The sequence below is a fragment of the Chelon labrosus genome (genome assembly GCF_963514085.1).
Source record: "Chelon labrosus genome assembly, chromosome: 13".
NCBI lineage: Eukaryota > Metazoa > Chordata > Actinopteri > Mugiliformes > Mugilidae > Chelon > Chelon labrosus.
In genome coordinates, this window is record NC_140346.1 from 15,629,116 (window position 1) to 15,654,943 (window position 25,828).

Genomic DNA, 25,828 nt, shown 5'->3' on the forward strand with positions numbered 1-25,828 from the left:
TGCTTGTACAACCCTGTTTGTCATTCTATTTCAAGAATCTGAAGGATATTTCCAACGTTATTTGCAACTGCAAACAATTCTATTATCAATTTATCTGACTTTTAAAGATACAGAGTGACGTCCAGACGTAACGTACAAAGTAACAAAAAGTACAAAGTAACGCAAAAAGTAACGAGTAACAAAAAAGTAACCAAAAGAAGAACGAAGAGTAACAAAAAGCAACGAGTAATGCAAAAAGGAGTACCAAAAAATGTAATGAGGACTGAAAAAAGTAAAAGTACAAAGTAACGAAAAAGTAACGAGTAACGAAAAAGTAACTAAAAATTCAAAGTAACGAAAAAGGTAACGAGTAACAAAGTAATGAAAAGTACAAGGTAATGAAAAAAGTAACTAAGGGCCCGTCCACACGTACGAAAACGGTCTTTTCCCTCTCCGTTTTCAGAGAAGTGCGTTTTAGGGCTATGCGTTTACAGGATACGTGTGGACGAAAGGCCAAAACGATGAAAAACTTTTGCGTTTCCGTGTGGACAGGCGCTAAAACTTCAAAGTAATAAAAAAGTAACGAATAATGCAAAAAGTACCAAGTAACGAGTAACTACAAAATGTAACAAAAAGTAACGAGTAACGAAAAAAGTAACTGAAAGAACAAAGTAATGAAAAACTAACGAGTAATGAAAATAACGAAAAGTAACAAGTAATGCAAACATAATGAATAATGTAAAGTACAAAGTAACTAAAAAGTGACGAGTAAAGAAAAAAGTAACTAAATGTACAAAGTAAAAGTACAAAGTAACGGGAAAGTAACGAGTAACGAAAAAGTTACAAGAAACATAAAAAGGGTTTCTGCAGGTCTGAGCAAGTGAAATTTAAGACTTTTAAAGACCTTTTTAAGACCATTATAGGTTAAATTTAAGACCTACTCGAAGTACAAAAAATAAGGAAAATCAGAGACCCAGAATTACTTTTAAAATAAAATGCATTGTCATTCACCTATCAACTACCCTCGATGTGATTTAACATGCATTGAGACATGTCCCAACTTCCTCCATCCAATGTGCCATGCATAGATTTGTAATGCATTTCAATGGAATTAAACGGCTTTGAAACACATCGCTGTAGACCGCTATAGAGCTCCGGGCGTCACGTGAACTTTTTTGTTGACACCGCCATATTGGCAGGAAAATTGAGGAAAAATGTATAGACCCAGTGGTGATTTCAGGCCATCAGAATTTACTGCGCACTTTAAACAGACGGACCCTTATCATGCCCCAGGTGTGTTATTTTCGAGCATTGAAACAGCCAGGGGGGTCCCACACATCACTTTATGATGATGAAGCAGCAGAATCAGTAGAGTCTCCAGTTCGTCTCATAAAGATTGTTCAGCACTAGGGATGTGCGATATTTCATCGTTTACGATATATCGTCAAAAACATTCCCCATGGTAAGAATATGTCGTCCCGCGATAAAAACGATACATTTCCATTGATGATGTAGGCCTATATATGTGCGCGACATGCTCGCAGCCCAACACGTGTGGAATATTGACAAATTGACAATGGCGGAAGGCGGAGCAGATACGCCGGGGGGCAACGAGGAGCTCGTTCCTAGACGAGGCTCCACCTACATTATCTGGAACTGGTTTGGTTTCAAAAGTCTGACGCGGAGCAGCAATTTACAACATTCAAGGTTTGCAAACAAATAGTGCATACTACGGAAGCGTATTGCTGCCACACTGTAGAAAAAAAAAAGGCTCAATATTATGTAATTACATGAAAGTTTCTTTTTATAACATGATATTTTTCACGTTTTAACAAGATAAGTATCACGTTATTTCATGAAATTATCACGTTATTACATGATAATGATATTTTCATGTTATAACGTGAAAATATGTTATTTCAAGATAAAATATTTTCACGTTTTCATAACGTGATAATTTCATGAAATAACGTGATACTTATCTTGTTAAAATGTGAAAAATATCATGTTATGACAAGAAACTTTCATGTAATTACATAATATTGAGCCTTTTTTTTTTTCTACAGTGTGGCAGCAATACTCTTCCGTAGCATACAAAGGACAGTAACGCCACTAATTTGTTCCACCACCTCAAACACAAGCACAAACCAGAATATGAAGAAAGCCAGAAAATGCACAAGGATGCAGAAGCAGCTTCGACTTCATCCAAAGCCTTCATCCAAAACAAAACAACTCAGACGAAACTTGCCGATGCATTACAGTCAAAAGGATTAGACTAAAATGGTGTTTATTTATCGTCATTTTTTATCGTTACCGTGATAAATAGCAGAAATTATCGGGATAAATTTTTCAGTCCATATCGCCCATCTCTATTCAGCACACGTTTCAGCCAAACAATGAAATAATTTCGTTCAAGCTGTAACAGCCAGAGTATTACATAGAGCAGTACCAGTTTACGCCACACGGCGGCGCCTCCTTTGTTTTCATCGCTTAGTTCAGCAGGTGTCACTCTTGAATCCGTCCTTTTTTTACTTCCTCCATCTCGGTAATGTGGACGCTGGTAAAGGCTAGAAGCCACGAACGTTTTATTATCTGTTATTATATTTTATAATATGCCGTGACACCTGGCTTTATGTGGTTCTGTTTAACAAATGTATTGTGCGGAAATCCCTCCACTTCGTCTCCTGTCTTGCTACTTCATGTTGAAGCATAGGCTACTAGCCTACTAGCAAACGTGGCTAAGCTTCTCTCCAACTCCACGTTACAAAGCCAGCAATCATTAAACTTACATGTTTGCCCATTTCCCAAGTTGACAACGAGGTTCATGTGACAGAAGAAGTCTCGAATCCAAAAGGAGGCATAAATCCATAACGCTAACAAACGTTACGTGACGAAAAAAATCTCCCCGCTTCACCTGCGCCGTACGTCCATACCATACCCGGTGCATCAACACATTACAAACCGGGCTGAACACCGGATCCACTTCCAGGTCTCATTTGTAGTTTAATTTCGGCGCACTGCTAATAGTCATATTTAATAAAGAACTACACAGAACACACGGAACTAACTGTGAATGCCACCGACGCACTGGACGAAATGCGAATGAAGCGGTAAATGGACGTAAGGATTTAAGACTTGACGAAATGTAATTTAAGACCTACAATGCAAAATATGCTCTTATTTAAGACTTTTTAAGGCCTTAAATTGGCATTATCAAATTGAAGACTTTTAAAGACTTTTTATGACTCCGCGGAAACCCTGCATAAAAAAGTAGGCCTAAGTAAAAGTAACAAAAAGTTACAAGTAACACACAAAGTAACGAAAAGGTAACGAGTAACGAAAAGAAATAAAGAATGCAGAAAGAAAGACTCAGAAAATATGATTAAATAGTCATCATGTACATATAATATGTACAAAAGTATAAATATTTATTATGCATATAGCTTATTATTGTACGGAAGAGCATTGCACTCACTGGATAAAAAAAAAAATTAGACACCTTATCTCGTAGTTACGAGAAAAGATCTCGTAATTATGCCAATTTCGAGGTCTTATCTCGTAATTACGAGATTTTTTTCTCGTAATTTCGAGATGTTTTCTCAGAATTACGAGATTTTTTCTCGTAATTTTGAGATCTTATCTCGTAATTTTGAGATGTTTTCTCGTAATTACGAGATAAGGTGTCTAATTTTTTTTTTATCCAGTGAATGCAATGCTCTTCCGTATTACTGATATATTCACCTGTGTAATGCTTTAATATTATTGGATCATTATATTTTATGTGCAGCAAGCGTAGCTGTCAGTTCCATGTCATGGCATGTGGTATAGATATAATATAAAATACAGTAAAACTAATTTTTCAATTGAATAATATACATACATGTAAACCACAGGTCTCTTATGTGGCCAAATTACTAGAAAAGATTTTGTACTATTCTGAGTGAGCAATGACTTCCTGTTTCTCTTATGTGCCAGTGTGATGCTCTTATGTCATGTCTTTAAACCATTTAAAATAAATAAATAAATAAAACCCAGTGCCTGATTGAGCATGACATTATATTTTTTATTACAATATTAGAATTTGTACATGTTTTTCTCTGCATCCTCGTTTCATTTATAAATTTATTACATAAATATACTCAAAAAACTTAGCATAACAAAAAGACAAATTTAATATAAAACAAACTAATTTAGAAACAATAACCTGACTGGGATTGAAGCTCGAGGAATGTCATTATTTTTAAAGCAAAACTCACACAAGTCAGAGTCATATAACCTCAGAAATAAAATAAAAAATACTTTATAACATAAAAACCATTGGCATCATGTTCACTTATAACTTTGTTTACCACTTTTGGCATCGATAAGTTTAAGAAAAAAAAAAAAATCACACTTTCAAAGGTAAATCCAAAATTTGAGACCATTAAGTTCATCATTATCATTTTTGAGGTTAGTACTCATCCAACATAGGAGTCCCCCTGGAGTGACTAATTATAACCAGCTAAAGAAATAAAATAAAAATCTGTTCTTAATCTATTTTCCTTGATCACTAATAACATTGATGATCACTAAACTGATCGGCGTATCTGAGTAACCTTCACAAAACACATGCAAAAATACAGACACTGCACAAGCTTTAGAGCAACCCTGCACTTGGACGCTCACCTTATGCAAATATCTGGTCTCGTCCCATCAAAGTTCTGGGCCTACTTTGAAACAACTCCAATTTTTGCAAATAGTTATAAAGGCCTTCTCTATCATGATTAAAGATACATTATCGTAATTGTTGAATTGACACTCAGTAAACAGTTCCTATGTGAGTTAAAGACGTCAGGAATCTGAGGTGGCGACTATAATAAACATGCGGACACCAACGAAACTAAAATCACATGAATCTAAACCATCGCTGCAACAACATTAAACCAAATTAACCAACAGAAACCTCAGCAGAATGAATGTGAACATAAAAACATCGTATTAGATCAAGCAGTGTCGCAGTGTGTAGTTAAATAAAACCAAGAACACGTAAAAATGAAAAGCAGTTGAAAAAAATGCTTGAGTGCGATATAGAAATTTTAATTATTACACTATATATGGATGTTTGCCTATAGAGATATTAAAAATAAACACTTGCACCAGTATTTTGATGTAAACCTCATATCATGTACAAAAATCAACCCTGTGATCATGTGGCTAAATAAAAGTTCAGGTATTTGAATAAACCCTCACAATAGAGGCCGATTCATTCAAATAAACATCAGAGCTGCTTAAAACAGTCGAGTGGAGCGTCAGTGGCAGCGGTGGCGTCATTAATGTCAGAGACTCTGGAGAGGATAAAGGGCGTTGCTAAGCTGCACATGTCAGAACATCTTCCCACCTTCTCGCCAGGTCCCTGATCCATGTGTAACATGCTGTTGATGAGGCTGAGTGTCGGGACGTCAATGTTCAAAGGTGGAATAAAGGTTTTCCTAAGCGTGTTGTTGTTTTGTTTTTTTTGTTTTTTTTTTATTGGAAGGGAGATATGTACACAGTGTGACCAGGCTCCCGTGTTAATAGCCGTCTTTCTGAATGATCAAATGATCCTGCATCCTCTGCAGCATCTGCTGCATCCGCCGCAGCTGTGAGGAAAAAAAGAAAAAGGACGTTAATGGTTTGATGTGACACGTACACTTTGATATGGGGCTGAGCATGTCAGAGGGCTGTATAGGGTTTTATCGGGGGTAATTATTCACACATGACTGCACAGACAATGGATCAATAACACTCGGGAGATCAGTTTGCTCTTTCTAGATCACGTGACATGAGCTGAACAGATACAGGGAGCCAGAGGCTTCTCCACCCACCTCTACATCTACACTGTAGAATGATCATATAGGGATATTAAAATATATTAATATCAGAGGGCTGCTAAATTTTAGCTTATCATGTTTTTGTTTGGGTGGTAAAACACTGAATTTCTTTGTAGTTTTGTGTGATTGTACTTTGTATGTAGGCGAACCATTGGCCTTATGCCCATATTCCTAATATATGTACAGTATATTAAGATGGTATTATGTTACAGCTTTGTTCAGTGACATCTCTAACACAGAAAACAAAAATAAAACATACGAGGAAAATAATAGTCTCTTTATTTAATGAAATAATTGGAGTTTGGGAAAATTTAATGGGGAGGGAGAAGGGACTTGAAACACGTTACTACTGACATGTCATCAGCTTTATTTTCATTATATAAATTTATTCTGACTGGACTGAATGATAAAAGCATATATAGGTATTTATTCCATGCTCAGTCAGGCTTTATTTAAACGGGGACTTTAAATAATAAATAATATAATAATAGAATTAACAGTAATCTATAAGGAATGTTTCTTTTTATAATAGTAGTTATCGATTGTCAGTCATTCAGGTCATGGTATATTTAAATCTAATACAAAGAACCACTGGACTTGTTTGAGTTTTCTTGAAGATGTTTTATCCAAGTAGCTTCTTCATTTCTACATGACTGGTGGGAGCTTAGGTTATTATGAAAGTCTGTGGCCGGAGCTAAAACTCCCAACAACCAGATACTGACCTGAAATGAGAGAAATTTGTTCATATGTACCCGTTTTTTTGTTTTATAGTTAACGGGTACCACTAATTATGGAAAAACAGGACGCCATCTGAGTTTCAGACTACCTCCTCACCTGTCATTTGCGATTAAAGAAGATACTTGGATGAGAGGGGGGGATGTCTTTAAGAAAACTAACAGGGTTATTCTATCACCAGTGTTTCACATTTCAGCAGCGTGTCTTAGGCGTTAACACAGTGATGTCAGTGCTGGAACAGATGTTATGAACTTAGGGTTAAAAGCAGCTTCTGCATCAGAACAGGTGCAGAAGCTGAAGCTCTGACTGTAGACGGAGCTTCAGATATTAGTGGTGCTCAAAACTGATTGTGTCTTAGATATAAAAGGTTTCCTACTCACACTTTAAAGCTCAGAATGAAAAGGGACATAAGGCTTAAAATATAATTAGACTAATTCATGGTTTTGAGGCTACTCCTTTTCAACCCCAGAAAATAAAGCTTGTGATCACAAATCTTGTGGATGAACACAATCTAAAGACATTCAGAGGGCTTCATCGGCTATCGGATCTGAGCGTGTCTCTGGGCCGGGCTGAGCGTCTGAGTGCTCATGGTGGTCAGACTTGTGCTCAGTCTCATGCTCATGGTCGTGATCGTGTTGGTCATGTGACTCCTGTTCATGGTCGGCTTGCCGTACCTCCTCATCTTTCTCTCGGATGAGCTTTTCTGTGTCGCTCTCCGACACTCCAGGCACCACGGGGATGGGGAAGTCTGTGCCGCTCTCCCTGGTTAGTTTACTGCGGAGAGTTGTGGAGAAGAATTTCACATTTGTTTTTCAGTGCAACGGAAATTAATTGTCCGCTTCAGTGTGAACATACTTGCGGTTGCGCTCCTTAACAACCTTGCGGGTCATGCTCTGGATGCACTGCGCTCTGTAGTTCTCGTAGTGGGTCTCCCGGGTTACGTCCTTGAGGTCTTGCATGTGTGTGCGAACGAGCATGTTCCTCAGCTTCACAAAGTCACAGTGTGCCGAGTTCTCCACTGCAAACCAAAGTGGGTGGATCAGCTATAGACTGAACATTCTTCAGAAATATTATTATATTAATATATAAATATATTAAAACTTTAAAAGGGGTTCACCTTCTACGATGCCCCAGGGGTAGAGACGACCTCGCACCCTCTTCCCTTTGGCCTCCACCACCGTGTTGCTGCCAATTACTGCGAAGGGAATGCTTTCCTTCGAGGCAGAAGAGAAAGGATCGTAAAATTAAAATGCCGTTTCAAAGTATCTGTCAGGGCAGGGTGCAGATGGGCCAGTATTTACAAAGAGACCAGTGCAGTGCTGAGTGCTGCATTGCAGATGTGTTCATAGTTGATTTACTTCTTCAGTGTCAGCTTCTTTCTTTCTTTTTCGTCCTCATCTCCATTAACAGAACTGGAGGTTTTATGGTCAGTTTTTAAACTTACATATTACATTCATTATTTAGATTCTTTGTGCCATTTGTGCAGTTTACACACTGCTGCGTATGAGACTACCCGAGGACAGAAGCAAAGACAGATGCTGCAGACTGACTGCCTCCTCACTGCCAGCTTATTTGGTGAAGAGGGTGGAGAAAGGTTGACTCATCAAGACTGTGAAGTCTGCAGTGGACTAACTGTCAAGATCATGAGTTAAAAGGTCTGTTAATTTAGTTTAACATCAATACGCTTAATAATTGGATTATAGTCTTGTATTTTCAGGGCAACACATTTAAGTAGAGTTGTGTTTGAAACGAATTAAACAAAATAAATCAGGTGTTTTCAGGGGATGCTGTAACATTTCCTGTCTACGCTTCAAAAGTCTGGATTAACCTCATGTCAGCAAAGCCAATCCTGATTTCAACATCCAGCAAACATCAAACTGTACAAATGACAAGATTTGGACAAGATGGGGAGATTTAAAACCACCTGGCAGCTCTGGCGCTCACCTTCAGCTCAAGATCTTGCTGCTTGAATTCTTCATCTTCATCAGAGTCACAGTCGGGGAACTGGTAGATCTTGATCCCATATTGCTCAATCTCCTCTCTGATCTGTAGAGACAGAAATCACGGAGTGAAATATTTGTAAAGTATATAGTTTGTGGAATGATACCCGTGGAAATAAATTGAATTGATTTTCTTGCCTTAAATTTCTTTTTCTTGACCTCAGTCGGGGTGAGTGTGTCTGCTTTGGCCAGGATGGGGACGATGTTGACTTTCTCATGCAGGGCCTTCATAAATTCTACATCCAGAGGCCGAAGACTGAGAGGAGATACAAACACTCATGAAGGACGGTGAGACACAATGCTCTCTGTATATGTAAGAAATAATTAAAATATTAAAAGTTTGTTAACATGACTTAAATACAATGTCTTTGATGATTTACTGTTATAGGAGCGCATGAACATTAGAGTGTGATATTTTTACTTCATGTTTTTACTACTTTTATCTGCTAGAACCCGATTGAACACACTGATCGGGGTCAAGAGACAGAAGATTTATCCAGGCGACTAAGACAAGCTGTGAAACAGTGAAACCACAAACTCCATCTGTAACTTTATGTTAGTGGCCTCAAGATATCGATTTGAGATAAAGTCTCTGAACGTGCAGGAAACTGGAAACAGGCGACCTCTTGTTGGAGAACCTGATGAGTAATGACTGAAGCTCACCAGCAGAGGGAGCAGCTTCTCCACGGCTGTCACACACTGAAGGTGAACTGCAGCATTACTTGAGTTTTATGGTAGATCTGTGTCCTTAATGAGCACAGTGATGTGGAACAGTGCATGTGCACAAAAGTGCTGAAAGGTACCACGTCAGCACTGACTGAACAAACTGTTGATTAGTGTGAAAGCACTGCGCTAGATGTAAATTCACCAGAAGGCAGCTGATAACTGCATTAACAGTTCATGGGGCTGAATGTAGTGCAAGTAAACACTGGTACACTAGATATTTGTTACTCAAAGTCTGCACGACAAAGTCTGTTTAGGGTAATGGTATTTGATTTTTAAGGAAACCCTCTTCTGGTTTTCTGTTCATGATTTTCATGTTAGCAGAGGAGGGTTAACATGCCCATTTATGAGGAGTAATAGAGAGAGAGAGAGAGAGAGAGAAAACAGGCTGCCTAATCCCTAGAGGAGAACTGCAACTTTGTCATACCCATGGCCAAAGGGTGAGATGAAATAGAGGCAGCAGTGTACGCGGTTGTCCTGGATGTTCTTGCGGTTGAGACCGCTCTCATCCCTGAAGTACTGTTCAAACTGTTGGTCGATGTAGTCAGCCACTGACTTCCAGCTAGAGTAGAAACACACAGGGACATTCAGTCTCTGAGGCAATGTCAGACCATGTAACCGCTGAATTACTGCACCAAACACTGCAGAAGAGTTTATCTGCTCTGTGAAGATTTATAGCTTCATTTACGCTTAGGTCATTTTATTTATTTACCATTCAGTGTTGTTTACAGCATCCCCAAACCCAGGTGTGTCCACGATGGTGAGCTTCAGTTTGACACCTTTCTCCTCTATATCCACTGTGTGTTTGGTGATCTCTACTGTTTGCGTGATTCGCTCTGGAGAAAGACACGAGCAAAGTCTCAAAAGTTAAATATCAACAGTAACATGCTGTGGCACAAAACAAAGCAGAAACAAATAATCAAAAGCCGTGGGTTCCTCACCTTCAGCATTGAGCAGCTTCCTATCTTTGTACAGATCTGTGAGAAACAGACTGTTGACCAGGGTGGACTTTCCCAGGCCAGACTCACCTTCAAACAAAGAACAACAAGGCTTAAGGCTCTGTGATTAGCAGTCTCCTCAAAGTGGGCTTAAGATCAAATGTCTCCTAACGTGCGAGGATTCCTCCCAGGATTTACCTGCCACCATGAGGGTGAAGTCAAATCCTTTCTTGACTGACTTGCGGTGCACCTGGTTCGGCAGTGTGGCAAAACCCACATATTCCTTGTCCTGGTCCTAAAAATAAATACAAAATGGAAGAAAACATCAGGGGAAACACAAATGACATGAATATATGACTGTGCTATTTTTCAGCGTTGTTATCAATCTCTTTAACAATCTTGGCGAGGCTGTCACATTCACAGTATATCAACATTCCCATAAGAAATCTGGCACGTAATGTCAACAACACAACAAGAGCAAAGAGAAATACTTCCACCATGTTCCATCAGAAAATAATAAGCACACATAAACTGTTTTCTACCATATAACACAACATTTTAGTTTGTATACAATCTCACACTGCATGAGGTGTATCATTGACCCTTCAGATGACATGTTCATCATGTTACTCCCTTAAAGGCTGAACTAAACCACACAGAGCTTATTTGTCTTCTCTGGTTTTCATGACCGTGCGTCCTTGTATTACCTCATTATTGCTGTAGGGGTCAAAACGACCCCAGGGGCTCTTTGGCCTGGAGGGACTGATGGAGGACGACAGGTCAAACTCCACACTTCTGCTGTGTGGCAAACTGGGGTCTGAACCTGAATCGGACTGGGCCCTGCCGGCCACGGGGGGCCGCAGATAAGACGGGGTGTGGGGGCGCTCGTCGCCCTCAGCCTCCCTGTCTGCATCGTGAGCCTCGTGGTCATGAGGGTGGTGCATATGGTCATGCTGGTGGAGGTGATCGTGCCCTCCTTGGTGCTGAGGGTCTTGCATAATGTTCTCCACTTCTGAGTCTTCAGAATGGCTTGAATGCTACGGAGATCCCGAGGTTGAAGCGGGTGGATGAGGCGTTGCAAAGAAGGTGAGGCAAAAGAAAAGAGGGTGGAGGAAGAAAACAGGTAAAGGGAAGGTATAGTGCCGATGTAGGAGGTAAGGTAGAGATCCAGAGGGCAGAAAAGGCACACTTTTAGAAATGTTGTCATTTTCTTGGGTACGTCTTTAAACTTTGAATGGACAAACTGTAACACGGATATCCTATTAACATTTAAATGCTGAATATTCATAGTATTATTGGTTGTTAAATATTAGCAAAAAGCTCATAACCTTCCTTTTACCCTTTCTTTTAGGTTCAGACAGGCGGGGGACAGATGGAACCTGCTGAACTCGTTATAAAACATGTGAACGAGCCTTTAACTACGCACATGTGAGAAGCAAGTCAGCTGGTAATTACTATTCTTCACGGAAACAGAGAGTGATCTGTCATCTGAACTGAGCTGAAGGCTTTTCTTTATGAATTCAGGCATTATATGCACACAGCAGTTTACTCTTCGATAGAAAATATAAAGAGGAGCTTTTCTTGTAAGAGGATACACAGCTCAGGTGTAGGCTGTTGTGAATACTATGGACTCCAATTACCACAGCTCTCCTAGCGCTAGTCAAAAGTCTCCCCGCTAGATAAATAATGCAGCGGCCTTCAGAAAGCAGTAGGTCCACACTGTGACATTGCTCTCACGTTACGTTCGTGAACTCTACATTAGATTAGAAGCAGGACACATATAGCGCCGAGATACGACTTTAGTTTGAGTGAAAAATGCATAATGTTACTATTTAAAGAAACGGGTATAAGGAGACAAGTTAAAGCTGAGTTTATCTTTTACTGCGTCCAGATCACCTGAAGCTGGACAAGATGGCGGTGAAATGGAAAGTGTTTGGGGGCGTCACTAATACCTGTTCAGCATCATGGTCCTTGCTGTGATTAGGGGAGGCTGGGCAGGAGTCGTGCTCGTCTGAAGACAGAGGCTCGTGGTCACTGTCCTCCATTGCAACTGGGGCTAAACTGCACTCTGCAATCTCCAGTCACAAGGGAGTATACGAGAGAACGAGTCCGCCCGGGGGGAAATTAGGTGCGAGAGGTTCAAGTTAAGAGGAGAGACAGATGAAGGGGGAAGATGGAAAAAAAATTAGTAAATAAAAGCCAAGAAATAAATGAAATGTCACACCATTTACCACAGAAATGGTGATGATTACAGAGCAGATGAGATGATTGCAAAAAAAAAGATGACTGAACGTTGCATAATGGGGATTTTGTGGGCAGCTGTTTCCACAGTTTTCCAATGTAATATTGACCAACTTCCTGTTGTTATTCATTGGTTCATTGGTTGTGTTTTTGGTGTTGTCCTGTTCAGCGTTTCAAGCACCATTAAAAATGCACGACTGCGGGCAACGTTGGTGCCAGCAGATAAGATGATCATTCCCAGCTGTGGTTACGTAAAGAGAAAAGGCCTGTGCAATTTTTGATGAAAAGTTAAACAACAAAGCAAAACACACGTCTCCCCAAAGAGACATTTATTTTTTTGAGTGGGTCGAAAATTATGTTTGTTTGTGTTAAGTACCCCTTTGGAAATTACTTCAAGTCTGACGGTAAAAACAAAAAAACAAAGTTTCTCTCCGTTTTAAATGTGAAACCCTACCGCTGTTAACGACTCTTACTTTATGTCCTCCATCCATGGCCTACGGTTTTAATTATGATGAGAGATTAAGAGCTTAAGGGCAGAGGAGACATTGATAGTTTCACAGTTTAGGAAATCAGTGACCTGCTTTCCTGTGCTACAACAAAATCACTGAGATCAATATCCAACATAGTGGGCTCTGTAACCTACATAGAAGAAACTGTCGATCACTTTAGAGCAGAAATGCAGACAATCATACAACTTTTTACTGGAATATAGCGCCAGAAAGCTGGAGGACAAAGCTGCCATCTCCAGCTACAATCACAACTTAAGTTATAACGAAAACAAAATCAAAGCACAAACTAGTTCCTGAGAAACGCGTCATAAAATCGCCTTCTTCCATGCAGAGCCTCACCTCCTCTCTGCCAGAGCCTCACCTGTGGTACCTTTAACCAACGCGTAAAATCTCTTCTTCTCGCTTCTGCGTGAACTGATCTTCAAACCCACTTACAGCAGCCAGTGGAGAGCGGAGACCAGAGGCCAGCATTTATACTCTCCCATCCCAGAGGACGCAGCGTCCTTTAGCTCCATCGAGCCGCTCGGTGCCCCGGGGACCCGATCAACGGCATTGATGAGCCGCACGTCACCGATCACATGTGCTACACACCAGCCCACACATGGAGCACATAGCTCTATAGCTGAATCTACTTAACACTCATAAAACATGAGCCAAGCCAGGGCCGTGTTATACACTCTAATGTCAGAAAACCACGGAAGATACACAGTGTTTTGTTTTGTTTGACAGTCTAGTCTAGTCTAGAAAGACACAATATAAAAACTGTGACCAATATATTTTGAATTATTATTCATAGGATTTAAATAATTGACCAGTAATCAAAGTTTCCGTTTAATTTTCTGCATTTGACCACTGGGATCATTGATAAATCAATTAGTATCTAAACACACTGAAACAACTCCAACAAAGCAAACACTAAAGGAAACAGACGTCTGTAACACAAGGCAACCTGCTGAGCTGCCTGATGCCCAGTTATAACAGGATAAACATCACTGCTAATGCTAATGACTTCAATAATTAGGGTAATCAATTAATTAATTATAAACAGTTTGTGTGCCAGCACATTTGTCTTCACAAACCACATTAAGCATGAAGGAGGTTTCCTCATTCATAAGCAAATTTATTCAGCAAATTACACTCACCGGCCACTTTATTAGGTACACCTGTCCAACTGCTCGTTAACTTAAATTTCTAATCAGCCAATCACATGGCATCACATGACATGGTCAAGACGATCTGCTGCAGTTCAAACCGAGCATCAGAATGGGGAAGAAAGGTGATTTAAGTGACTTTGAACGTGGCATGGTTGTTGGTGCCAGACGGGCTGGTCTGAGTATTTCAGAAACTGCTGATCTACTGGGATTTTCACGCACAACCATCTCTAGGGTTTACAGAGAATGGTCCGAAAAAGAGAAAATATCCAGTGAGCGGCAGTTCTGTGGGCGCAAATTCCTTGTTGATGCCAGAGGTCAGAGGAGAATGGCCAGACTGGTTCGAGCTGATAGAAAGGCAACAGTAACTCAAATAACCACTCGTTACAACCGAGGTATGCAGAAGAGCATCTCTGAACGCACAACACGTCGAACCTTGAGGCGGATGGGCTACAGCAGCAGAAGACCACACCGGGTGCCACTCCTGTCAGCTAAGAACAGGAAACTGAGGCTACAATTCGCACAGGCTCACCAAAATTGGACAATAGAAGATTGGAAAAACGTTGCCTGGTCTGATGAGTCTCGATTTCTGCTGTGACATTCGGATGGTAGGGTCAGAATTTGGCGTCAACAACATGAAAGCATGGATCCATCCTGCCTTGTATCAACGGTTCAGGCTGGTGGTGGTGGTGTAATGGTGTGGGGGATATTTTCTTGGCACACTTTGGGCCCATTAGTACCAATTGAGCACCGTGTCAACGCCACAGCCTACCTGAGTATTGTTGCTGACCATGTCCATCCCTTTATGACCACAGTGTACCCATCTTCTGATGGCTACTTCCAGCAGGATAACGCGCCATGTCATAAAGCGCGAATCATCTCAGACTGGTTTCTTGAACATGACAATGAGTTCACTGTACTCAAATGGCCTCCACAGTCACCAGATCTCAATCCAATAGAGCACCTTTGGGATGTGGTGGAACGGGAGATTCGCATCATGGATGTGCAGCCGACAAATCTGCAGCAACTGCGTGATGCTATCATGTCAATATGGACCAAACTCTCTGAGGAATGTTTCCAGTACCTTGTTGAATCTATGCCACGAAGGATTAAAGCAGTTCTGAAGGCAAAAGGGGGTCCAACCCGGTACTAGCAAGGTGTACCTAATAAAGTGGCCGGTGAGTGTATATCTCTACAGTTTTTATTGAAGACAAACGCCACCATGATGTTTGGAATTACACAACTCTGTCATTTTCCTTCGTCTTGTACGATTTGTCTTTCAACTTTCCCTCAGTGGCATTCCTCAACATGACCCTAACCTTTTTTTTTTTTTTTTTTTCTTAGCATAATATCAGGTTACTGTGCTCAGGTAATGGATTCACGTTCTTCTAAGCACTCTAAAGCAGCTTTGTATCGCACAATGACTGGATCACGGTGAAACTTCTTTCTCTCAGGCTGACAGTCCATGATGAAAACACACAGCTACAGTTGACCACGTGAAAGATAATCACTAAAAACAACATTGTTCTTTTTATATACCTTAAGAAGCACATTAATTCTCTCTTGGCCTTACATGATGAACAAAGAGTAAGCCATTTTAAATAAACAAATAACCCTGCCACACAGCTGCGTGAGGGAGAAACTAGAAGTCCAAGTGTGCCCATTTTCAATATGTCAACATGCAAACATTTGCTTTCGCCCAGATCCTGACTTAAATAAGCCATTTAAGTTCATCCTGACACACTGTAGCAGGAGCTCTTGATCCTTTGCTTGACTTTGTAGCAGATTCAAGTCTATAAATCAGTCAGACATAGCCAACAAAAAGTTATAAAACAACTTAGACCCTGACACTGTACCCTGTGTGTTTGATTAACAGCAATGTCCCCTCATCCTCAGTTCTACAGCATTGAGCGGTAATCTGAAAACAGTCTCCTGTAACAAGAATAAAACCTAATGGGCCCTGACATCAATTTCCATTTGGCTACGATATTAGAGTCTCCCACTGGAACGAGTCTCAGCGGAGACTTGAACCAATTACGATTTCCATAACTGGCCGATGGTTCACTTCGTCGTGGCTAATAATCGGCAACGCCACGCAGGGTCTGACGGAGATAAAACAGAATAAATAAGCTTCAGACCAGGTGAAAGCGCAGCGTGGCAGGGTCAAATCTTAAAATAGCAGGAAGACGCTGTGAAGCAAACTGCGTGACTGGAAAGGCCAAGAACCGGTTTATAACAAATAAGCCTTCACATACAGTGAGACAAATCAAGTCCATTTGGCTTTTAAAGACTTCCTCACATTAGTGAAAATGCTCTAAAGACTTCCTCACATTACTTAAAGACATTTATCTACATTTTCTACATAGCCAAATCAGTGAGACAAGGAAAATTAAACAATGGTATGTGCACACAAACATTAAGCCTTTGGTAATGACACATCTTACTTTGTCAGCAGCTACGTCTTTGGCATTTCCTGCAACGCTGATAAAAAATGCACTTGTTGAAGCCTCAAATGGACACAGGACAGTTTCACTCCCTCTGGAGGAGACGCTGACCTGGAATGTCCTGTCTGTCATGAGACAATTTGACTACAGCTCCGTTTATTGCACACACAGCCCAACGGATCCAATAATACCTAATGGATTTTAATAAGCAGTTTGAGAAGGAAGGGCTAGATTGCTCCACTGTAAGAGAAATAACCTCTTGAGATATGGAATATATTTTATGGTGGGACTTAAACCTCCATGCAGTCCCTGAGAAACAATTGAAGGACATGAAACCCAGCTGAACACAAACAAGTTGTGTGGCTGACTCTGCTGCTTTGTTACTGTTGGATCGTGGCAGTGGGTTCGGCCGACGCAGCGCTGACGGATGGTGATTTGTTGCATTAAACGCAGCCCTCGGGGGGGAAAGCCCTCTTCTAACGTACGACATGGGAAATGCAATCAGAAGCTGCCAGAAGTCATAAAGAAACTATACAGCATGTTCTTACTGACCTCCTATGATGAAAGCACAATTCAGCTCGGTGGAAAAGCCAGTCGACAGAGTCATTTATAATTCAGCTACCATAATTGCGACGCTGTTATTCGCTAAATCATTTTTTTTGCTCTGCAAGTTTTGCCGCCGTTGGCAGGAATGTTTACTTTAAGTGTGTGCTGGTGAAGTGCGGGAGATGGTGCATGAATTGTTGCAGTTTACTCTATAAACAACGGTGATGCCTTATTTTTTTTTAAGTTTAGACAGTTTTTTAAGAAAAAAAGCATGAATATAAATGCGGCTTTTCAAAGGCCAGAAACAATATCTCTGTGTGTGTGTGTATTCCTCTTTCAAATCTGAATGTTGTTGTGGAATGCACAGGCTGAATACCAGTAAGGTTTTCCCTTGTGATGAGGCCAGTAGCAGGTGGTGAAGTCAGCCATGTGCGCTCTGTGTGAATGCTGTGGTTGTTTGGATCGTTATAGCAGGGCTCTGTGTGAAGCTGGCTCAGTACAGAAAGAGAAGGAGGGACAGAGAACCCAAATAGCCCCCCCCCCTCCACCTCCACCACCACACTCTCACACAGCTATAGAGCTCATGCAAATGTTCACATGACCACAACTCCACATATTCGGTGCAAAAGAAAACACGGTTGAGGCACGGGTTTTCTCAGGTTCCCGCTGCACATCAAAGAAAGATAAAAAAGATAATGATGTGTCAGAGCAAACTCCTGGGAAACAATATCTTCCACCATCACAAGCTCACTCACCGCGTTCTCAGTGCATTAAGCTGTCACATCAAATCAATATATGCATCAATCAGCACGTGTGTTTTAACATCTTAGAGGTGGGTAAAAGAGAAAAGCTCAGATACTTTAACTCCTCTCAGTAGCTCGGCAGAAAATCGTCATTACTCGTGAAAAAAATCCTATTAGACAAAAAGGCCTGGTCACATGCATCCACGTGAATGGTTCGGCCTGTGTGGGACACATGTGCACTGTATGTACACATGCACAGAGACCTGCAGCCACAGATTACTATGTTGGGAAGTCAGACAGAAAAAAAACAAGGCATAAGTCACAGAGAGAGATACTCTTAATTGCAGGGTCAGCTAGAAAACAAACACATACCTCAGCATCACTGTTAGTTTCTGAGTTTGCTGCCATATTATCCCTTCAGAACCAGCAGTAGTCCTTTCGCTTCACCAGACAAGAAGTAAAAAAAAAAAGGGCCTCGGATAGCTCCTCAGACAGAGTGTCACTTCTCTAGTTTCTGGGCTCCCCACGTTACATAAGCACATCTATTTTCCATGCCTCACCAGTCAGATGGCATCCTAATTTCTCCTACTCACCCCCCCACCACCACTCGATCTGGAAACATCTTTTTTCTTTCTTTCTTTCTTTTTTTTTTTTTTTTAAACAGGTACACCTTCGAGTCTCTGCCGCTCTGCATCTGGAGCATTTCGAGAGCTCCACCCTGCTCTGCAGTTTTGGCCAATCTGCAGCTGATATGCAGATGAGCGGCAGCAGCTTGCGTGGTGCAGGACTGTCCTGCCTTGAGAAGAGGTGCTGTTCTGCAGGGATGACAAGGTCTGCCTTGCTACAAGCCACACATGTGAGACCAACACACACAAAAGAATAAACCTTAGTAATAACCGACACATTTGAGTTCAGTTATGTCTGAGATCGTTTCTGAGATATCTGGAGGAACAGCTATACCAAAATTAAAAGATACTGATTTGGGCATTAGAGGGAGATGACAGCAGTGTGTACATAACTTCTCACAATGGCCATCACATTCAACTCAGACCTCCCAGCTGGCAGTGCCAGGGCCAGATCAGTACAAGAAGAGTGTGTGTGTGTGTGTGTGTGTGTGTGTGTCAGTGGCGGGGAGGAGAGGTGGCTGGTGGCCTACATGCTACAAATAATCTTTTTATCTAATGCACACTTTCCTCTGTCCTCTCGCTCTCACACAATTAAATGGGACAGAGCACAAAGCTTTTTCATTAATCTTGATGAATCTCGATGCTATGCAAGTCTTATAATGCTCACTCATTCTTTAAGAATTAGGATTATGTGATTAAGTTACTGCTTGGGGTTTTACAGAACAGTACAGAAGTGAATGGGCTCGTGAGTCTAAGCTCAGTGTGACATTTTTGATTTTCTTTGTAAAACTTGTAAAGCGCCAGTGAAATAAAGCGCTACAGGACTGTCTACGCCACAGAGATCGAGCTGAAGCTGTGATTTAATCTTCCACATTTTTTTGGAAGGAGAGGCAAAAACAGAAGCAGAACTCAGCTAAGAATTAATTTTCTGCCTATGTGAGGAAGAACGAAACGTAACATGATCCCAAACTTACTAATAACTACCATAAGTAGTAGACAGAGGGCAACACACATAGCATCAGGTCAGTCTAACAAACCAGACAGTAGGGAAATCTCACTTAAACCCCTGTTCAGTGTGACACAAGCTCAGAATTGACCCGGATAAGAGGGTGAAATAAAAAAAAAAAAAAAGAAAGAAACATCCCCAGAAGTCATCCCTTAAGAAAAGACGGTGTCTGGGGGGGGGGGGGCTGTAATCCTCTCTGGCTGGATCACATCGTGAGGGTGATTATCATGGACTGTCTGAAAGGATGGACAGCTAAACCTAAGTGCACGCACTAACCTGTATGTTGGCCCTGTCCACACAAACACAAGTCAGACACACAAAACATGACAGCAAAGTGCTACTGTATGTGGGGTTTTGAGGATCACATAATTAAAAAGTCTCTTTGTCCCGACGCACACTGAGGGGTCACTTGTCTTGGGGCCAGCAGGACTGGAGTTTTTGATAAAAGCCACAGCATTTAGATCGACAACCAACACACAGCTATTCAAAAATGTCAGGTAAGTGAGGTAACAACCACGAGTCTGAACAACTAATCTGCATGAAACAGGACATTATGTTTTATATATATATATTACACTGTATGCGCAGATGTACTCTTGTTTTTGCAGAGGATGCACCGTGGAGAGTGGAGGGAGGGCAGTGCCACCTGCTGCTCACGGCTGGCAACAGTGTGTGACTCACAGTGGATGTGCACAGAAGTCCTTCGGTTTCAGGTATAGTATTGTGTGTGCATGGGTTGTAGTCCCTTTTTCACAGCAGACATTTTCGAAAAGCACAAAAGGATTAACAATGGGCACTCAAGTATCCCTGAACACCATCGCAGCGATACGACATTTAAAATATAAGGGCCGTGGAACTAAAGCAGCTAAACGAGTCAAATCTTCATCATCATCTTGTGACGTCTGTGCTCTCCTAATTATATTGTTAGCATACAAAATAGAGCTCTGATATGGTCAAACTTATATTCCGAATACTATTTGTCTCATATCATTATACACTAAAATATTAGAGATGCACCGATTACAATTTTCCCGGCCGATTCCGATTTCCGATTTTTCATTGAGTTTGACCTGCCGATACCGATTTTAGCCGATTCCGATTTCATTTTTTCTAACCACTTTACAACACACACAAAGATTTATTTTCTCTTCTTTAATAGAATATTAATATTATCTTTTCTTTAATAGAACGTTTTTTGAACAGATAATCGCTATCACTATAAAAATAGAACTATATAGATTACTCCTGGTGTGGGGAAAAAATTAAAAATAAAATAGGCCAATTTGTGGGGAAAAAAAAAACTGTAATATTTGAGTTACATAAAAGCCTTTTTTTTGTTTTGTTTTCTTCCTAATTGTCCTTGAAATAGTGGTCAAGAACCCCCCCACCCCCAACACAAAAACGGTTTGGCCACTGATCAAAATTTGATGTTGCCGATTGATTTGAAGTTCAGTACGCTCAAAATGTCCGGTCAGCAGAAGTCCGGTGCTCAGAAAAGGAAAGAAACGAGAAGAAGAGAAGAAAATAGAGGCCTTAAAGATTTTCTTAACAAATATTTAAAAAAAGGTGGTGACGGTGAAGCTGTGACTAGTAAAGTGAACGTAGGTTAGAAACAGCGCAGCCAACGTTTACCAGCCTTGTAACGTAAGCTAACAGGCTAGCTCTAATGTTAACGTCCATTAGCTTGTATAAAAGCCCGACACAACACGTTAAATTTGACAGTTGAGTTTGGTAGCTCCGTCAGAGAGGATGAGAGATCCGGCTGCAGTCAGGTGACAGAGAGAGTGATAAGATTATCTCGTCCCGGGCCCAGGCAAGACTGTCAGCTGGCCTGGGTGTGATGCTGATGTTGCGCGATGTAAATGCGAGTGCATTTGACCGGCAAAAAATCGGCATATGTCAGACTGACCGGCCGGTCTCCGGTCATGGCCGATCACGTGAAAATCGGCCGATTCCGGTCACCAGCCGATAAATCGGTGCATCTCTATAAAATATACAGGCAAAATCACATCAAGTTCCAGGTAAACATTGTGAGAACTTACTACGCAAAACCTGCCCGACAAGTTTTAGACCACCACTAATGGTCCTGACTCTTCCTTCATCATGCACATAAAGACTGAAATGAAACATGTAGAAACTTTTGATAATTTTCTGTCTGAGAAAGTGATGAACATCCTAACAGTAACAGTAAACGCAGTGTGCGCTGACGCCCTTTGAAGCAGATATCCACCATCTCTGCAGGAACATAAATATTTTTCCACAATAGCAAGGAACGGGGAGACGCTGGATTTGCTGAACTTACACTTCCTACACTTCCTCCTCCATTCAGTTAACGATCTTTATCTGACGGGGAGAGATTCCTGTTGGAAAGGAGCTAAAGCATTTTCCCACTTTGTTTTTTCCCCTTAAAATGGTGGCACGGTGCAACAAAGGCTCATTGTGGAGGGGCTTCCACTGGAGGACTTAAAGAAAAGGAAAGGCATTTCCAGATTACGAGCAAGGAATGCCATTGTTCAATCCATTTTAATCACATCACGTATTACAATCAGCAGTCATCAAAAGCTTTACACAAGTTTGCGAACGATTTGTCATCCCTGTTCGTGGGTAGCTGGATTTATTGCGTGTGGTCAGGCTGTGTCACCTGTGGCTTACCCAGCCTTTACTGTATGTCCACTAACCCACATAGACTCCCAAGCCTGCAGAGAGTGTGATTTCCAGCTGGTCCAAAATCTGTCTCAAGATCATTTGAGTTGCATTTTTGCTCATTCCTCATGAGAGAGCAACAAAACAAACGCACACAGAATCAGGATAAAATAAGAGCAATTACTGCAACACGAACTGTATTCTCAACTTCGGGGTGTTTGTGCAGTTCTATTTGAATTACTTCTAACAGCTTGAGAAGTCTGAATTGCATCATTAGCCCTAACATGCATGGTATATTGTAACCCAGCTAAATAAAGGAAGAATTGTTAAAAATATCAAGCAGATGTAGGGCTTATCAAAATCGAAGTCGCACACACACTTAATCCACCGAAATTACACTTCAAAAGCAACAACAAAGAGCCTGGTTTCCCCTGAACTGAGTAATTGCAGTTTATTCCACTACCTTTGGCAGAGACCTGGACATTTTAATGAGTCGCGCTGTTTATTCTCAGTCATTATTCAAAATGAGAACCAGGAACTGACTCCTAGAACGGTGAATACACACAAAGACAAACCACAGAACAAATTGCGTGACTTGAGTCCAGTGTAAAAAGGTGACAGTAATAAGTATTATGATGCGCGTGCCGCACCCAAACAGAGCAGAGAAACAACACCTGTGAAACAAAAGAAGAGGACAGACAAAACAACCCCAACATCTGCTAGGGTGGTGAACTCCATTTACCCTGGCGAAAGGAAGTCAGCGGGCTGTTGTGTGGCCTCGCTGCTGTTACACTGAATTCCAGCCCGTCTCGCTCCCACAGAACACGAACACAAAACCACCTTGTGTGATTTTTGGCTCCTGCTGGGCCTTATCACAACGCTACTGAAGCCTGAGATTGGAGCCACAGTTGTGCTGAAGGACTGTTGCGTCTTGAGCAGATTCAATAAGAGAAATTACATCAGCGTCTGGACTGGGTTTCCTGCCCTGCCGAAGGTGGCAACTGAATGGAAACAACCACAGAGTAGCTAATCTATTCTCAGTCATTACTTTTTCAAGAGCAAGTTATAAAAACCACAGTCAGCCGTACCCGAGGCAGATAAATTCTGGAGGTTGACTATTCATTACATCATGTGCAATATGGATAAAACTCCTGACAAATAATCTGCCAAGTTTAACAACCTGTTGTTTTACTATTATAGAAACATCATCAGCCCTATTTTGTATATTTGAGTTTGGCATGCATTTAAATAGAAATATACAGGGTTCCCACTCCTAACCTGAAATTATTTTCCAGGACTTCTCCAGGACATTTTCAGCTGCTACAGAGACAGGTTATCATGTCATACACTAATACATTCCCCTGTCCCGCTCATTCTTTGGAATGATACTAGCGACACTGGCACTTTTCAACTTACCACTTGTCCACTCTCCACTAACATTAAACCCGCTACCAGAAATCTGGGAGTCATATTTGATTCAGATCTCACCTTCGACAAACAGATTAAAACAGTTGTCCAGTCCTGCTACCTCCAACTCAGAACCATCTCCAAAATTAAACCTATACTGTCTCATTCTGACTTGGAAAAAGTTATTCATGCATTAATTTTCTCTAGACTAGACTACTGTAACTCCCTCCTTTCCGGCATAAATCAAAAGTCTCTCTCCCACCTCCAACTGGTCCAGAACACAGCAGCTAGGCTTCTCACAGGTTTTAACAGACGACATCACATCACCCCAGTTTTAGCTTCTCTCCATTGGCTCCCTATTCGTTTTAGAATTGATTTTAAGATTTTACTGATCACTTTTAAAGCTCGTCTTGGCCTGGCTCCACGCTATATAACAGAAATGTTGAGCCCATATGAGCCAGTTCGCAGCCTTAGATCCTCGGGTGGGGGCCTCCTGGTGGTTCCAAAGTCAAGGCTTAAATCTAAAGGTGACCGAGCTTTTTCTGTTATTGCCCCTCGGCTTTGGAACGACCTACCTGAGGAGATAAGGCTTGCAGAATCAGTAACCTCTTTTAAATCACTTCTTAAAACTCAATTTTATAGACTCGCCTTTTTGTGATGTCGTCTTCGTTTTACTCTTTAATTTTTAAGTTTTAATTTAACTTTGTTCCTTTTATTTGTTCTGCTTTGTTTGTCAAAGCACTTTGTAAACCCTGTTTTTAAAAGTGCTATATAAATAAAGTTATTATTATAAAAAGTTATTATTACCGTAGTCCCGAGTTTTGTCTCTAGGCGCGGGATCTGAAAAGTCGCTAAAGCCAGAAATTCTCTGCTAAAGCTAGCGACAAAATCAAATTTGATTTGCTGGTAGTGTCACGTGGGGCGCTGCGCTGGCTAGAAGCAGAGAAGCTCTGTGCCGTATGTTGCCCAGAAGACATGCATGTGCACAACTTTTAACCCGTTTGCATTTGCTCAGAAGGCAGGGGGAGGATAAATAATTTTCCAGGATAACTTAATAATTTCCAGGACATTTGACCTTTTTTCTCATTTTCCATATGTTTTCCATGACTGGAAAATTGGTCAATCATTTTCCAGGTTTTCCAGGACGCGTGGGAACCCTGATATAACTCATAGTATGCAATCCAACCATATGCAGCTACTAAGACAAGAGCAAATCGATATCATATTCTACCCTCTATTAAAGTGTTAATAACACATTTGTCTGGATGCACCTCTTTCCATTATGCTTCTGCAAGCATCCAAGTTTCCAAAACTGCTGCCACCCTTCAAAAAAATAAAAAATAAAATAAATAATCACATCACATAAATTCCACTCAGCTATTTCTTTCCTTCCGTCTTTTTTTTTGCTCCAGCTTGTAATAACTGCATACAGCACAACATGATGACAGAGCTGCTGACAGGCCTCTCTCACTTTCTAACTCCTGTTGACGTGATACTTGTTGCTCGTCCGTCTTACTCGTGACACTTAGATATCTTTATTGCCATGACAGTCAGAGTTCAGACCAACATCTACATGATAATTTAGGCTGGTTTGTGTCAGATTATCACATTACTTTCACCGCTTCTGAAAGGACATCTTCATACTTTTACTCACAAAGGATTTTAACGAGTAGAGTGTCTGCTTCCCTGAGTATTTTTCCAGTGTCTAGAATAAAAGATCAGAGTACTTCTTTGCCAGCGGCAGAACTAGGCAAACCACTTTTGCAAGTCTGGTGGCTGTCGTTTAACAGGGAGAGTCTGTCGCCAAAGTATCGTAGCTATGGCACCTGTTTCCGCGTGTCTAAGCATCTTAGACAATAAACCCCAGACTGCTCCCCATGGTTAGCATGTTGCATGGTAGCTCACTAGTGTCACTGCATGTGTGCATCGGTAACTGAGAAGCAAATTGTAAAAGCCCTAACCCGAACCCTTTAAATAAATGTGTCTTAGCACTGCAGACATCACAGGACTCCAATTAACAGAGTATCTCAACAAATGAATCTGGTATTTGTCTGACTGTCAGTGTCCTAGTGTGGGCCAGTTTCACAGTGGAAATGTACTCAAGTGTAATCCTATACATAGTCTATACGGTAAGGTCTGTCATTAGAGGATTTACTATGCTGCGCTGACGATGGAAAACATTTGCAGGTCAGCAGAAGTACATCGCGCCGCTGAATATATTTTCATTTCACAGGAAAATGCTGTAACATCTGTAATGATTGTCTCTCTGGAAACACAGTGAGAAAAGA

General features: G+C 41.1%; 1 protein-coding gene across 3 annotated transcripts in view; it reads right to left on the reverse strand.

Moving 5' to 3' along the window:
- Positions 1–4,021: 4,021 nt before the first annotated feature.
- Positions 4,022–25,828, reverse strand: part of septin4b (septin 4b) — a 43,615-nt gene continuing 21,808 nt past the window's right edge. The window contains exons 1-12 of one of the 3 annotated variants that reach the window (XM_084559031.1): positions 12,177–12,891; positions 10,932–11,261; positions 10,423–10,519; positions 10,228–10,314; positions 9,999–10,122; positions 9,714–9,848; positions 8,702–8,819; positions 8,508–8,609; positions 7,681–7,777; positions 7,419–7,581; positions 7,238–7,337; positions 4,022–5,597 (exon numbers count right to left, since the gene is read on the reverse strand). In XM_084559031.1, coding sequence (XP_084415157.1) covers positions 5,529–5,597; positions 7,238–7,337; positions 7,419–7,581; positions 7,681–7,777; positions 8,508–8,609; positions 8,702–8,819; positions 9,714–9,848; positions 9,999–10,122; positions 10,228–10,314; positions 10,423–10,519; positions 10,932–11,261; positions 12,177–12,269 — 1,515 coding nt within the window. In that variant the 5' untranslated portion in view covers positions 12,270–12,891 and the 3' untranslated portion in view covers positions 4,022–5,528. Of the gene's footprint in view, positions 5,598–7,237; positions 7,338–7,418; positions 7,582–7,680; positions 7,778–8,507; positions 8,610–8,701; positions 8,820–9,713; positions 9,849–9,998; positions 10,123–10,227; positions 10,315–10,422; positions 10,520–10,931; positions 12,045–12,176; positions 12,892–25,828 lie in introns of those variants that run through there. The other 2 variants (XM_084559029.1, XM_084559030.1) reach the window with 2 other exon arrangements.